This window comes from Salvia splendens, chromosome 2, assembly GCF_004379255.2.
Source record: "Salvia splendens isolate huo1 chromosome 2, SspV2, whole genome shotgun sequence".
NCBI classification, from domain to species: Eukaryota; Viridiplantae; Streptophyta; class Magnoliopsida; order Lamiales; family Lamiaceae; genus Salvia; species Salvia splendens.
In genome coordinates this window covers 16,814,606-16,831,441 of record NC_056033.1, presented here as the reverse complement: position 1 = coordinate 16,831,441, position 16,836 = coordinate 16,814,606, and the positions used below count along the sequence as shown (strand labels likewise).

At 34.2% G+C, this 16,836-nt stretch overlaps 2 protein-coding genes across 4 annotated transcripts; one reads left to right on the top strand and one right to left on the bottom strand.

Moving 5' to 3' along the window:
• The first annotated feature begins 940 nt into the window (after positions 1-940).
• LOC121762132 (uncharacterized protein At3g49140-like) lies at positions 941-5,232 on the top strand. Of its 3 annotated transcripts, XM_042157925.1 has the most exons (13): positions 948-1,084; positions 1,176-1,228; positions 1,774-1,897; positions 2,372-2,588; positions 2,724-2,826; positions 2,925-2,989; positions 3,357-3,473; positions 3,562-3,660; positions 3,758-3,911; positions 4,137-4,246; positions 4,443-4,592; positions 4,778-4,873; positions 4,988-5,232. In XM_042157925.1, the coding sequence occupies exons 2-13, from the start codon at positions 1,180-1,182 to the stop codon at positions 5,093-5,095; spliced, it is 1,392 nt and encodes a 463-aa protein (XP_042013859.1). In that variant the 5' UTR covers positions 948-1,084; positions 1,176-1,179; the 3' UTR covers positions 5,096-5,232. The 3 variants fall into 3 exon arrangements, with proteins under 3 accessions (XP_042013868.1, XP_042013854.1, XP_042013859.1); XM_042157934.1 differs by lacking the exon at positions 1,176-1,228 and having other exon boundaries at positions 941-1,084; XM_042157920.1 differs by having other exon boundaries at positions 945-1,228.
• A 674-nt stretch (positions 5,233-5,906) lies between these two features.
• Positions 5,907-16,565, bottom strand: LOC121774901. The gene is made up of 15 exons (XM_042171804.1): positions 16,463-16,565; positions 16,071-16,155; positions 15,849-15,989; positions 15,473-15,590; positions 15,213-15,373; positions 15,010-15,130; positions 14,689-14,928; positions 14,482-14,583; positions 14,223-14,385; positions 10,515-10,634; positions 9,977-10,400; positions 8,969-9,894; positions 8,460-8,889; positions 7,981-8,330; positions 5,907-7,573 (listed from the first exon to the last, which is right to left on the bottom strand). Exons 1-15 carry the CDS (start codon positions 16,563-16,565, stop codon positions 5,907-5,909), a joined length of 5,151 nt encoding a protein of 1,716 aa, XP_042027738.1.
• Positions 16,566-16,836: the final 271 nt, after the last annotated feature.

The window sequence follows — 16,836 nt, the reverse complement described above, 5'->3', positions numbered from 1 at the left end:
ATTGTGGATATGCCAAATCCGTTTCTGATTTAAATTTTTGGAAATTGACTAAAATATTCATTCCTGTAATATCCAATATATAGGACTGCAATCCGAACTATATTTCATTAATTCAATCATAGGCGATTGAACTCTTATAATCCGTTAATTATAATCTGATTAGCTCGTACTCGACTGATCCACAACCGAGTAAAATTTTCCATGAAATCCACTAGACTGATTCGAATTCCATTGGACTGACTCAATTAACATACGACATAGGGAGAAAATAAAATTATTGAATTTAAACCAAAACTAGTACTCCCTCATTTCCACCACAAGTGATCAACTACCTTTTTTAACAAAATACAAAACTTTAACTCTTTTAGTTTATTATCTCTTTTTTAGTTTATTCTCTATTGATCTCTCTTACTTTTTTTATCTCTTATACTTTATTATCTTCCCTTTAACTTAATATGTATCATTTTCTTAAATGAATAATGCTATGCGGCCACATTATGGTCAGCCATAAATTAAGTAAATAACAAAAAAAATTGATTTTTTTTTAAATTTTTGGTTTATTACTATTTGATTTTACTTTTATATCATCTTCATTATATGTTGCTCAACATGTTAGTGTTGTTCTTTCGTAGTTTTTGCTCAACTTATTACTACTGTCATTTCTTGATTGTTGCTCCGTATACAGTAATTCGTGATATTAATGTGTTTTACGTAATGGAATTCAAAGATAAGTATCAACTCACAAGTCCATTCACACACATATAAGTTTATATCGATAATTCTAATTTTTTTATACATGTAAATGGACTAAGTTAACTTTTTATGGCCGGCCACATTATGGCCATTTAGGATCACTCTTCTTAAATACCGTATCCAAAATAAATCTATCCAACATAAATCCATCGCATGTGATGGGATGGAGGGAGTATTTATCAAGATTAGGCACGTGCAAGTCAAAGGTCGCTTTATCTCTCTCACACCCAAGAACACAGACACACACAGAACTCGGCCATTAAAGTTATCTTATGTAATTGCAGCAGCAGCAGTCAGTGGAAGTAATTGCAAGTTAGAAGTGCCAAACAAGGTAAGACAGCGACATCTCCAACATACGCCTGCCCCATTCTATTTAGTAATTTGCGGCTGCCACAACTCTCCTCTCATCAAATTATCAATAGATCGATGCTGGTTTCAACTGCACCACCACCATCCTCATTTTCTTTCTCGCTTGGTAATTCTGCTCTACCTCAATTCTTCTTTTCCCAATTCCGTTTTTACTAACTTCTTGCCTCTTTTCGCTCTTCTTATCTCATCGCCAAGTTTCTTCCTTTTTTCTTTTCCCTTTCGAGAAATTAAAGCAATTGGCTTTTTAATTGAGTTAAAAAATGTTGAAGTTTTCAATTAAGGCTCAATTCCTGATGGCTCAGTTCCCTTTCGCCCAATTTTGTGGTTGTGAGGCATATGTTTAAACTAAATCTGTTATTGGTTGGTGCAAAGAAATGTCTGATTGTTTCTGTTGCTTATTGTCCATGCCCTTAATCAAGCTATGCATTAGTGTTAATAAAAGAGGGATAAAGAGAAAAAGTGAAACAAATGTTTCACACCATAGTAAGGCTTTGTCATGTAATTTGATTTACTAGCTACTGTTGATGTGAAACTTCATTGAGTTCTTGAAGGTAGATTTGATGCTTCTACGATTTCATCATTAATATGTGAATCTTTGAATGGCTTCTGAATCATAATTTTCTTGATTCTTACTGCGTTTCCCTCATCTAGGATGCTCCAACTGCCTGAGATGTCATGTTGAACCCATGATCTGCTCAATGTCACATGGATTATCTTGCAGTTCGATTAAGACACCGTTTGAGCTTCAAAGAGTTTCTCAGTATTCAGGCTTGAGGTGCAGCCTTGTTACATTTCTTCAGTTGCCACCATCTTCACCTGTTTACACTCTGTGTACAAGTGTGCCCTGCTTCTGTAATATTACTTTTGCTGCTTTCTCTTTTTCGAATAAAAATTGAACTGCTAGGGGAATACGAGGGTTTCGAATTCAAATTGTTTTTAGGCATGTAAGTATGATGTTAGAATGCCAAATACTTTAAAAAACAGGAAAATTACAATACTATAGTGAAAAAATTCATGCAACTCCTGTTTTACTTTGTAAGAGTAGAGATCGGGGTATATGCTTACTGAATTTGTAAGATAGTTTTGCGGACTTGCCAACTAATGGGACAGGTAACATAACAATGATAATTATTTCCTGCTATTAATTGAAGAAACATAGAAGTTCTCATTGTTTCCATCTTTGTAGATCCAGCTAAAATTCCTCCTTTGGATTTAGTTCTGATGAAACAACTAAAATTTTCTGTTTCAGAAGGGACCATATCTTTGGGAGTGCTCAGTTTCACTGGTCGCTTCAGGGGCGTGATATTTGTGTTTCACAAGTTTCAGTAGCTGCTGATTATTCAGATTCAGTCCCTGATTCATCTAGTTATGCTACCAGTTATCATCCACTTGAGGAGTTGAGAGATAATGGGCGTGCTCGTGATGCAATGCCTACATCTGCTGAGATTGCCAGGACTGCCGTCGAGGTTTTCTCATTAATATATGATATATTTAAGCTTCAAGTCAGATATCCAGTGTTATAATTTTAACATGTACGAAGTATGCTCATTTATTTAGTCAGGATCTTGTATTATATCATGTAATTTCGGTTCTTTGCTTAGGCTAACAGCAAGGCATTGTTGATATTCCCTAGTAGTGTGCACTATGAGCCACATGAACAAATCTCGTGGGCTGAATTCGACTACGTTATTGATGACTTTGGAGGTTTGGCTCTCCCATTTATAGAGTCTGACAATCTTTTAATATGCTTCGTTTTTTATACCTATAGTCATTTCCTTAAAGTGCTTTCCACTTATCTTCAGATATATTTTTTGAGGTTCATGACAGTCAAAACATCTTGCAAGATCATGGAGCTAGTAATCCTGTGGTGAGATTTTAATGCTGCACTTTAGCTCTATTCCTTATCCCATATTTGTCTTAGTTGGGAAACTGTAGATGATATTACTCTTTTTGTGTTGAAACCATAATTCACTGTTAATTGTTATATACTTTTGAAAGATATAGAGTTATATCACTTCTTAATATGGAGATGAAGAGAGAATTTGGTGAAAGTTCAATCAGAAACATTTACTGATGTCACACTGTCATTACTGAAATTCCAATTGATTTCTGGAAATTAAAGGGGTTTGTCCATTTTCACCAAGTATAAACATATCTTAATCAAATGCATTTGAAAAAACCCCTTCTTCTGTATATATTATGTCCTGACAATATATCAATTTGTATGCCCTTAGACCGCTTTAATTGGAATGGACATCTCATACTACGAGAGCAGGAAAATGGATCTTTTAGATGACATCTTGGACTTTGATAGTGGAGATGATGATTTGTTTGCTGATGACTACTTTGAAGTGAGAAAAAGTTCTATCGCACATTTTATTATTGTCCTTTGGCTTGCTATTCCACTCTTTTAGACAACATACTTTTTGTCTAAACCAGGTAGATGAACCTAATAAGGCTGGCATTTGGAACGATTGGGGGATGTCTGAGAATTCCAACTGGACGCATCCAGTTTACTTTGCCAAGTGCTTGTCAAAGGTTTTTCAGTTTAATACAACACAAAATGTTTCAGGTACTTTTAAGATCTGTGATTTATATGTTAAACCATTTTTCTGTTGTTTCTGCACCATTGTAGGCTATTAATGTTGAACATACTAAAAAGATGGATCGCCCATCCAATGGTGTTGCTGTATGGGGGTTTCTCAAGCCTACTTTCATAGATGAAGAGTTTTACCTCCGACGTCTCTTCCATGATGAAGAAAGTGATAGTGACACCTCAGACTGCAAAGGTAACTGATCTGTGTAGCGTATTTCCCAATCCCGTCGGATCTAGCCCTTTTTTTCTTTTCCTCTAATCCCTTTTCCGGTCTTAATATGATTATGTTACAACAAGTGCACTTTATTTCTGTCTTGCCTTTTTCTCCTCTTTTTATTTGGCATCTCATTTTGATGTTACATAGTTAGGTCGCCAGCTTTATTCTGCCTTTTGATTTCTCTGAAGCTGGTTTTCTCAGATGAAGATATCAGGAGCTACAGTACAAAGGATGATGGAAGATGTGGTAGGTCAACCATCTATAGATTGGACATCGCAAAGATTGAACTATTCTCGGTCTACGGTATTCAGGTATGTATACTATACACACTTTCCGGATTATTGATGAGGATTGGTTATGAGTTTTTGTACACTCTCAATTCACTTTAGCCTTAGTTAGATTCAATTCTTGTTTTTGTTCAAAAAGTTTTTCTCGTTATCCGCGTGGAATGAGCATACTTGAGCGGTATAACATTGGTTTCCTACTTCTGTCATGGTTCTTTTGCAGTCAATGATTGGTGTTCAGGATTTTCAGTATGCCGAGCCTGACATTCTTGTGCACTCAAACCCATCCATTCTAGAGCGATTTGTTCAGACCGGAACAAGGTGCAGTGTTGCTCTTAAAGCACTTTGCAAAAAGAAAGGGCTATATGTTGAGGTTAGTGCCGTACATACCAACAACTATTCCTCCTAAATTCATTCATATTACAGAACTGACGGAGTTTTAGAAACTCCCCTGAGATTCTAGAATTTGGTGGTTGCGCTATAGGTTCTACACTTCACCACCGGAGCAGATGGTGTACATAACAACTCAGATTGTCTAATCCAGTCACCATTTTGTAGGTTGCAAATCTAATTGGAGTTGACAGCCTCGGCATGGATGTTAGAGTGTTTTCAGGAACAGAAGTACGGACACATCGTTTTTCCTTCAAAACCCGGGTCAGTAAGCACCTTAAGCATATTCTTGTGAAGCTCTTCATTCTACGTTACATCCTTGTTTCTTCACGATAGATCAAACTACCCAATTGCAACGACATTGATTTTGTTCTGTAGGCGACTTCAGAGTGTGCTGCAGATAAACAGATTCAGCAGCTCTTGTTTCCGAGGGCGAGGCGAAAAAAGTTAAAGACTCTCGATAAACCTAGAGATGATCCATACTGAGTGAGATATGGTATTTATTTTAGAGTGTTTTCAATTTTGAGGCTGGAATAATTTCAGGAAATAAAGCTAATGCAAAAGCTTATTAATTAACATATTTTGGTTTTAAGAGTCTATATAATCTTAATTCTTGTTGCTTATGCTTGTATGATTTTCTTGGATTCTAATTGCATACTCAATAGTCAATACTGCTGTACAGACACTAACATGATACAAAATAAAATGTCTAAATTGAATTGTTTTTACTCCAATTTGGTATTAGTGTGCACTTCATATTTTCTAAGTTTGGTATTGAAAGAGGTATTAGGAATGTTAAACCAGAAAATTAAATGTTCAACATGATTACATAAATATAAAATGTTTTTAATTTGAAACTTTATATTTTTATTTTTTATTAAAACTTTATATTTTTAATTTGTGATTAATGAAGTGTTAATTTTATCAAAACTAGTTTTACCACCCGTGTTATGCACGGGCCATGAAACTTGTAAAAGGTTCTAAGATAAATGAACTAAAAAAATTCACATGATTAACTTTTGTATTGTTATGCTTGCAAACAGAGAATTTGTTGTTTGTAAAAAAAACACATCATAAATATCCAGAGAAATACATAAGTGTCTCTTTATACATACCACAAAATTGTTATGCATTTGAAATGCAGATATGAGATGAACAAACAAAATATAATACATAATAAGGATGAGATAATGATACTTATATACATACATTATACGTAAGACAATAGTAAAATAAGTTCATTACAAAACGCAATATTCTTAAATAGAAACTTACTAATACAACAAAAATTCAAGGTTCATAAGTTTTGAAGAACTTCTTTATAAACAATGTTAACAGTAGAATCACCATAGCCTTCACCTTGTTCATCTTTACACACCAAAATCTTCAAACCTTCACGACTTGTGACTCTTGATATAGCAACATACAGCTGTCCATGATTGAAAACAGGTTTTCTCAAAAACAATCCAACATGAGAGAGCGATTGACCCTGACTCTTGTTAATGGTCATTGCATACGACACAGTCAAAGGAAACTGTCTTCTTTGGAACTTGAAAGGCAATCTCGGATCAGACGGTATTAGGGACATTCGAGGAATCAACACTTTATGGCCAATATTATGGCCACCCAATACCCGTCCTTCTAACACATAATCGCCTAATCGTGTAATTATCAATCTTGTGCCATTACACAACCCATTTGACAGGTCTATGTTCCTCAACAACATCACTGGTGTACCAACTTTCAACAACAATTCATGGTTAGGAGTACCAGAACACTTCAAACTGTTCAAGAACTCCACAGAATGTATCTCAGCGAGACCATTTGATGTGAAATCAGATTTTGAAATACTATCAGAACTTAAGTAAACACGACCTGGAGACTGATCCAAAGAAATCATGAATTGGTTAACCTTATCAACTACCTCTAATGTAGGAGCAAGTATAGCATGGCCATGCAAACAGCTAATCAATTCTTCAGGAATCATGTAAGAATGATAGACATTTGAAACAATGGTTCTAAGAGGATCACCAGAATTTGACAAAACAATGTCAGCAGGAAGTTGAATACTCACTTCCCCATCATTTGGACCACCAACAACACCATCGCCAATAGAAGCAACCCAAGAGGAAAATTCCTTCAATTTGGAGGCTTCATCAACATTTTCCACATTCAAAAGCCTCATATTTTTTGTCAGCCTTACAACTGTGCAACTCTTCCAAATATAAGATGAGTTAATAGTAGCATTCACAACATCTTGACGACTGCCTTTAGGAACAACAGGCAAAATTTGTCTAAAGTCACCACCGAAAACAACCGTTTTTCCACCAAAAGGCTTGTTCATGTTTAATTGATCAGATACACGCATAATATCTCTTAAAGTTCTATCCACGGCTTCTATGCAATGTTTATGAATCATTGGAGCTTCATCCCATATAAAAAGCTTTGCTCTCACAATCAACTCAGCAAGTGCACTACCTGGTTTAATATTGCACATAGAATCTTCATTCACAATAATGGGAATTTTAAACCGAGAATGGGCCGTTCTACCACCCGGCAATAATAAAGATGCTATGCCACTTGACGCCACATTTAAAACAATATCGCCCTTCGAACGAATCCCTGCAGACAATGCTCTCCAAATGAAAGTTTTCCCAGTACCTCCATACCCGTAAACAAAAAATATTCCTCCATCATTAGAATACACAGACGACATTATAGTGTCATGCACACAAAGTTGCTCGTCGGTGAATTTGGAAATACATTCCGAATATTCACTTGCTAAAACAACGCGATCATAACACAACTCATCAATAATCAGTCTATTTTCACATGATTCAAAATACTGAATATCAGGATACGGCAAACCATGGAAATCACGCAAAGTTTTGCCAAGATTCTGCAGCAATTTCTCTATTTCTGCCAACGCAAAATTCTGAATTTCATCCTCACTCAAGATCAAACCTATAGTAATTACAAATACATTGATAGAATTATTGTCAACTTGTCAATTAAAATTAATAATAAATAACATAACAAAAGTGCAACGAAAATAATTAAAAAATAGCTTACCAGGATTATTTGTTAATTTTCGACGGCTATAAAGAACATCTTCGGACAACTGTTTCCAACAACTTTGCCAAATAAAATTCGGGCGTGAAATAGATTCTGATGTTAACAAACTCACATACAGCAATCTCAAAGAGTGAGCTGAAGCCCAAAAAGAAGCCTCCACAATTCCATGAACATATCCTTATCATCATCCAACAACCCTAAAGCAAAACAAGCATCTCTAAATGTAGCATACTGAACGCCATTAACACATCTGATGTCTTCATAGGAAGAAGCTCCTTTAACAATATTTAACAAACATCTGAGATAATACATATCACCAGAACCAGGAGCAACATAAAACAACCTTCCAATAGAATATCTTTGTTTCCTAGGTTCCCAGTGATTCTTCTTCCATACAAATTTCGTAGGAAATTCACCATAAGTGAGGTCCCTACCTTGAGAATATATCTTATTTGCTTCCATCCAAGCCAAGAACTTACTTTCATGAATTGTCTTACGATTCAAAATAGTATCCAAGTCAGCTGCTTCATCAAATATGACATGTTGTTGATCTGGAAGATGAAAACTCAATCTTTCAACAGGAGGATCTTTGTATTGAATTTCAAATCCAAATATTCTCCAAGCAGCTTCACAAGACGATATATACCTACAATCGTAGTACAAACTTACTTCATCAGTACATCGTTCAGCACCATCCGCACCAGATTGGAAAAAAGAAGTTGTCACACGACCATAACCCTTATTTATATACTTAAACAAATACTTAATAGATTACGACTGGTTGCACCACTCAACGTTGACATGACCGCCATACTTCATAAGAAGATAACGATTGTGTGGAACAACATATCTATTATCTAGGGGCACACCATCCTTCACAACAACACGACCATTATCTCTACGTCTGTAAGCAGGATAGCCATCTTCATCAATGCTTGTGACCGCGAGATATTTTTTGGGAAAATATTTGGAACAACGTCCATTGACCATGCAAGGAGAAGATTTTCGAACGACACCACACGGCCCATGCATCATGTATTCTTTCACATACTCATAATAGTGAGGATCAGCTACTTGGTCGGGAAGTTCAGCTGAAATAATCTCATCAATGCGTCGAGGCTTAGGCTGTTTGTCCTCATTGCTTAAAAACAACAAAATATGAGCATGGGGCAATCCACATTTCTGAAACTCAACTGTGTACACAACTGCAGAAAATAATTTTACTAAATTACTTATTCGAAAACAACTTTAAAAAATATTTGAAAGCAAGGTCTTTAAAAATACCTGCTTTCACAGCTCCAAATATTTTTTTACTCTTAAGATCTCTTATCAAATTATCCAACTTGACTTTAAAGATTCTACAAATAATATCAGGACTATCATCTGATTTCAAGCCCTTAGATGCAAGATATCGACATATCTCTGGCCATTTAGGATTGCACGTAAAGGTAATAAACAAATTTGGGTACCCAATCCACCTACAGATCGTCATCGCATCTTGATAATTCTGAACCATATATCGAGCTCCACCAACAAAACTGGAAGGCAAGATAATTCGTTTCCCATGCCTTGAACCATCTGTCTCACCACGAAGAACAGCTTCCGCCAGACCACTATACAATTCAGCCCGCAACCTTTTTTGATGGGTTCGTACAAAAGTAAGACGTCCAGTCTCAATCATCGTGTATGCATCAACGACAAACTGTTGAAACAATCGCCTTCCAAATAAAAGAATAGAATACTCAGAAATTCTTTCATGTAAGCGGAAGGAAAAAAATTCTTTAGGACTAATACTTTTTCTATGGGTCGATGAAGAAGAACAATTTTTAGAAAATCCAATATCTTCTCTATAACCATCCTCCCCATAAGGAAACAAAAGTGGATACTGGAGTGGAAGATAAGAAGGATGCAGTTCACTAATGCGCTGCAATTGCCCTGACTTCTTTACAACAACAATATCTCTGTCACCCAAAGCTTCATCGAAATCACCAACGACAAGCACAGCAACCTCAGAAACGGACGGTAGGTTATAGGTTCTTCCATCCCTACCTCTCTTACCAAGCAACCTCAAACTTACATTGGGTTGATTTTCATGTCTAATCTTTTCTTTGGCCATACGAAAAGACTTCACTAACGCATTATTTTCATCCAACATATGTTGCAAATCACTGACAATCTCTAAATGAAGGTTATTCACTGCATCCCTTTGCCTGTACAATAAAAAATACTATATTTATTTTTTAACAAAACTAAATATATATTTAATTTGTTAGCTAATGAAAACTTAATTACCTCACAGACATTATTCTGTAATTAATCTCGTTGTCTGTATCATACACATATAACTGGGCAAACTTCGGCTCACAACCGTCTAATGGTAGTAAACTACCAATTAAGTGGTAATTTTGCCCGTGTAAACGAAAAACAGGGGGACCACCACCAGTGTTAACACTATTGTCAACTTTACCTCCCATAGAGGTAAAACCAAACATCGAATTATATGAACGATGACTGCTTTTGGCGTCATTAGAGAACATTAATTGGTGCAAAATGTCATGTGGAAAAGTCAACTTAGGAATCTCAACATTCCCATTCATACAACAACCCGAATATCTTGGATTTGTGGCCTTATTGGGTTTGCCAAGACGTTCCTCGTACCAAAATAATGCTCCACAATGTGAACACATATACGAAGGATCGCCAATATCCCAAAATTCTATACAAAAAATTAGTAAAGCATAAACTATTCACATATACAATTTGACATATATAATCAGGAAAATACAAAATTAGAAAATTAAGTCAGTAACCAAGATACGATAAAACATACCTCCATCTTGATTAACATAAGATGAACCGAAAGATCTGTCATTAACAATAGACTGATTGCGTTCATCAAGCACATCATCACTTATAACAATAGGACTTTCAAGTGATCCACACACAACAGCTACAAAATATAGAGCAAAATTTGAATCACATTAGTCCAAAATATATGATTTGAGTATTACTATCCAAATTAAAAGAAATACAATACATTGTTAATAAATTTAAAAGATTACTTTTACCAAAAGTATTCTTTCATACTTTAAACAATAGTACAAATTAACATCTTCGCAAAACAAATAAGTAAGGGCATACAATTGGAATTATGCTTTCACTTCAGAAAATGTAAACAATTATTCTCTATGTATTCATTATATTTTTGTCTATATAACAATTTCCCACTTCTATGCATATTGTCAGAAAGTAAAAATACAAAGTCTAATAAAAGGCATAATAATACTATCAACTCAAAAATAAAAAGTCTAATAAAAGGCAGAATAAAGTCTAAAAAAAGGGCAAAATAATACTAAATAATCACAATGGAATTGTTTTTTCACTCTTTTAGAGAATTCGAAGAGTTTGTAATAATTGTTTTATAAAAAACAATTAATAAATTTGGACCAAGGATAGATAATTCTTAGAATAACAAATTTTATTATAGAACTCGATTCGTTGACAAAATGGGAGCGAATTATAAATAAAGTCGTTTCTAAATATGAAACTAAATTATTTGATTGTTAAATAACTTCAATCATTTGTCATAGTTATTTGCAATTTAGCCCAATTTTCTAAATTTCAAGCAATGTTAATGAAATATTAATCCATCTAATCAATGTTAATTTAATCCAACCCATCACTATCATTTTTAATTTCAGGGCCCAAACACCCCTAACAATTAGAAGCATAAAATTGGGCCCCTAAAATTTAAAACAGAAGCCCAACTGAATTAGCCCAAATTATGGAGGCACAATAATAATACCTAAGCATCTAGGGTTTGAGAATCAAGACTCCCTACTTCCCGATGAAACAGCCGACCAATCCATCTCCCTGTTACTCCACCTACGTCGCGGCCTATGAACGGCGAATCGACTCCGTCTCCGGCGAAGCGACTCCATACACGGCTAATTCGAATGTCTCAGGTTCTGCTTACCGTCAATCTTAATATATTTCTAGCTCGGCCTCCCCTAAACCATAAGCATCGATCCCTCAATCGATTCCCATAATCAAATACCTCAAAACCCTAACCCACAGACTGAGAAAAAATGGAAGCCTCAAAATCGAAACCTAATTCCAGACGATAGTGTCCAGGACATACTCGCTCATCACTTGGATAATGGATCAGAAGGGAATCACAGTTTCCTCACCAAAACCGAGCAATCCAATTCTAAAAAGGTAACACAAATTTCACAAAGTATGTAATCTAATATTTCCATTCACTGTATGTTGCTTGATTAGGTTAGAAGATCACTGCAAATGCATGTTTAGAACCTACAAAAGAACCCTATATCTGATTGGAAATGCATGCTTAGAAGCAATCAAAGAAGCCCACATCTGAATGCAGCTACAGACTTAGATGTTGTCACAGATTGTTTGACACAAATGGCCAAAACACATCTGTAATCGTTGGACACAAACGATTAGAAGGCAGAAATAGACAAATAATTGAACCTGGAGCATCACCATAGTGAATAAATTTCAAAGTTTATTTTTTGCCATTACAGATAAACAGAATTGCTTGATTTGGCTACTGGATCCAACTACTAACAATAAAAGTCCACAATCTGTTTCTGCATAATATTTCCCAAATCATTGCATAGCAAAGGCTCTTCTTCATTTTTATACAGGTGGAATAAATGTTAGGATGTAATACAAAAGGTACATGTACTAAATGAATTAAACAAAAAAAATCATAGAGCTTTAGGGAAAATTTCAGAAGAGTAAGAGTTATATGTTTTACCTGATGTTGGAGTTGTAATCTGTTGAAGAGCAGAACTTTTAAGTATAGCTGACCTTTTTAACTTCTTCATTCAATAAGATTCTCAACTTGAATGACAGAGCAGGTAATAACAACTTATCTTTGGAGATATAAGAATCTTCAGAGTATAGTAAGGATATACTAATCTCTGGAGAACTGCATATTTAAAGGAATAAAAAATTCACATATACCAAGAAGACCTTTCAGATTATCCCACAAACACATATTATTTAAATTGTTATTTCAGAAATTAAAAGGATAAAGACCAGAAAAGTTTCTCTAACAAAAAATATGGAGTCAAAGATTAGGACATTAAGAAAGAATCTGGAGTAGAAGAATAGGAATTTAAGAAAAAATATGGAGTATCAGATTAAATCAAGTTAAACACTTAATCAGACAGCTTTTAATAACAAATCCATGATAATGTGCCAATAATTATGCTTGTTATGTTCAAAATATAGAATTTGCTTGGAATTAGGACTTTAACTTTACATATATCAACATCAAGATTAACCTATCAGTTTAATGCATTAATGCTGACTGCAGTGTGTACAATATCAGTCTCCTTTCTCTTTGACAAAAATTATAATATCAGTCTGCATTCTATTTTCATTGTGTTTGATTAATCCACAATAAATCCAAGATAAAAGTTCATGTTCCTTTGACATATATCTGCTACTGAATGCTGATTAAACTAAATAAACTCAGTCCTACAAATAATGACACCAATTTGATGAAAGATAACTCAACCTTTATTCACTGTTTACTATTAATTTTTTGTACGCAAGAACATAGAGAAAGAAACGGGGATGGCCTTGAAGCACCTGTTAGAGTAGTGGGAGGGAAACTTTACTTACACTTATTCATTTATTCTACACTTATTAATCACTTATATTCACTTTTAAAATTCTACAATGTTGTGGTCTTTATCTGGCAGAAGCACCTTTTGCATGAAATGAGAATTTGCTACACACTTTCTTGGTTATATGCTTGAAGTTTGAAGTGGGGGAAGATTATAGGTTTGTCCTACCTTGTTAGACATAGATTACTTTTCCTCAACCTCTCAAAATTATATTATCTAACATACTATTGTGTTTTCAAATGCAAGTCCTGTTGAGTCTATCTCCTTTTTGCTACCTTTGCTATGTCATATAACCAAGAAGACCTTTCAGACAATCCCACAAGACTTCCAGTGTTATACAGGTTAGTCTATCTCCTTTTTGAAGCTAATATTGGTTTACAGTATAAATGTTACAGTAATATATGTATAACTAAAATGAATCAGAATAATTGCCTCTAAGATTAATAAACTTTACTTAATTTTATGAACTAATGTATGTAAGGCATGAAAAAAATTGCAGGTATGTTTATTAAATTAGTAAAACTCTTTTACTGAGCTTTATGATATATTTCATCCTTAAACATTGTCAAACATTAAAAACAGAACAATAACACTAAACCCTATAACCTAATAAGAGGAAAAACAGAACAATAAAGTAAAAACTTGCATATAAAATGTTGGGATAGCTGAAAATTCAAAATTCAGTCTGAAGATCTCATATTACTAACTTCACAACATGGAAAACAAAAACATGCCCTAACAGCATCAAAAATTGTCAATTTCAGAGATAATATCCATAACCAACACAAAAAACAGACCGACAATTGTTTTAAAATGCTAAGTAAAAAACACAGCAGTTCATAGACACCAAAACAGCCTGCCCATCTAATTAGAACCAGCAATTTTGTCTTTCTTCTTCATCTGAACTTCATCAGCATCATCACAACAGTCAAAATCTAAATCCAAGCATCGCTTCGCAGAGCCTTCAACACCCCATCCTTTATGTTTCTCATTACAAACGGTGGAAAGATCAGGTGTAACAAACACTTTCTGAGAACCCTATATTCAAAGGAAAATATGATAAATAATTACAATTACAAAATATGATAACTAATTACAAAATAAACAATATAGCTATAATATATACAGAAATACCTCAGCAACATCAACTCCAAAATTTAATTGAGAGCCTCCAACAGAAAACTCACTGCTATCATCATTATCAAGAATGGCCAGATCACTTGTACCATAGGGCTTCTGAGACACCAATAAGTAAAAAGAATTCAGAAAAAAACATTCCACACAACTTTTAAAAAATGCAGAAAGGTGTACAACTGCTGAATAATATTATAATTTAAATACCTCAGCAAGATCAGCTCCAAAAAGTAGATCAGATAACTTAGGTTCAAAGTTAAAGATCTGTTCACCCAAGTCTTTAGGAGTATACCTATCAACTACTTCAGAGATATTACACACTTTGTTGACAGTGAAAGGGTAACTTCTGTAATATTCAATATGGTTTTTCAACTGAAGTTTAAACAACACGTTTTGACCCACAAGTATCTCTTCAATAAGTGAAGGAATAGAATTATTAGGAGCAACCTGCTGAAATAAATTTTAAATTACATTAGAACTCTCCATGATAGAAAAAGAAAGCAAATTACAGTGTTTAGACATACAAACCTGACCACCATTTCCTAAGAAATCAGTCACATTTCTCCCTAACAATTGGGTGCCTTCCCTATCCCACAATAACAAAGATGCATTGCTAGTATGATCAACAACATTCACCACAAACTTGAACCTGAATAAGATAAAAGAATACATACAAATTACTTAACTACATTTCAGTTATAATCTAAACTATCAGAGACAAAGTATCAAACCTTTTAACAGCATAAGTATGGGTTTTTGTACATCCAGAACAATTGAACTTGTTATCAACCTCTCTGACCTTCTTAACACATGTCTTACAAGCCAAAAAATACCATTCACCATAGTGGCACTCAACTGAATCAATTTTGCCAAATACCCAACATGAACCTTCCTGTGAATCACAAAAAGAAATAAACTATTGAAAAGTTACACATAAAACTAAAGATAAATGAGACCAATAAAAGACAGAGATGTGAAACTTATTCAATACCTCTAGGCAAGATAAATCCTCAAGGGACTTCAATTGTAGATCATCATACTCACCCCCAAGCCTGTGTCCTCCTTCAATGACAGAAACTTGCTGAACAAATCTGCTATCATCCCTTATCCTAAATAAAATAAAATTACATTTAGATAAACTGAGTAATATGTGAATACAAATCAGTAGGAATAAACAAAAATTGGTGTCCTAGACATTTGACTTGAAAATCAAATTATGGATAATGAATACCTCATCCTAAATTCTGTAACTTCTTTAACATCAGCATTTATTTATGACAACCTTAGAAGCTTGAAAATGTGTAGAAATGTGAATTTCACCTAAAACACAATCACTTAATGACAAATAAAAAAAGAGTACAAAAGACCTGAAATATAAAGAACCTCTAAATAGATTGCGCTTGCAAAACTGAATAATAACAATTGGAATTGTCCCTTCACTCTTCTTCAACTGATCCAGATATAAGTCCACATTTGATTCCCAAATTGTACAAAATAGTTTGTTATGGCTGTTAAAGAAGATATACACTTAGTTAGTTTAACATATGTACAATATAAAATGTGAATACCAGGCCCAGAAATGAACTTACTTCTCATCAGAAATCTCAATCTCAATCAATCTATACTTAGATTGAGAGATCACTCTACCAGGTCCGGTTATCACACCAATGACATCTAACAAACAGAAATTACAAATATGAAAACTTAATCAACATTTCTTCCAACTTGCAGATTTGAGGCTAAATCCACTACACAAAATGAACAATAAATTTCAGCATAACAGTCAATCCACTACAGATATCAATTGCATTAACTTTCAGAAAGCATAACACAATAAGTTAACAACTGTTACAGAAATTAAGAGGAATATACAGTTGCAATTTGATTCAAAATTAAGTAGATTGAAACTCAATTCAATAATCAGTGGCAAGTAAATTGAAGAAGTACACTAAAGTAAATGTAAGGAGCAATAAAATCATACCAAAGAAGGATGAATCATCAACATTTTCATATTGTGATATTTCAGCAAAGGGCTTGAAGGCAAACATTTCTCTCAAAAACCTATGATCATTAACCTCAACCATCTCTGTCTTGACATTCATTAGCAATCTAAATTGGTGATTTGATGCTTTGTTTCTGAGTGTATTAGGTCTGACAAAGAAATTTTTAATACAAAAAATCCCTCATTCCCTGAGTTTACTTCCAAAGTTTTGGACCAAACTATTTGGAAATGTAGCTTGAATTCTAGTACCCTGAAAATCAGAACAAAGATTTATGTTATAAAGAACACCATCAGTTCTTAACTATAGTTCAAAAAATAGAATCTGTTAGCTTGCATATTCTGCATTAATGAAT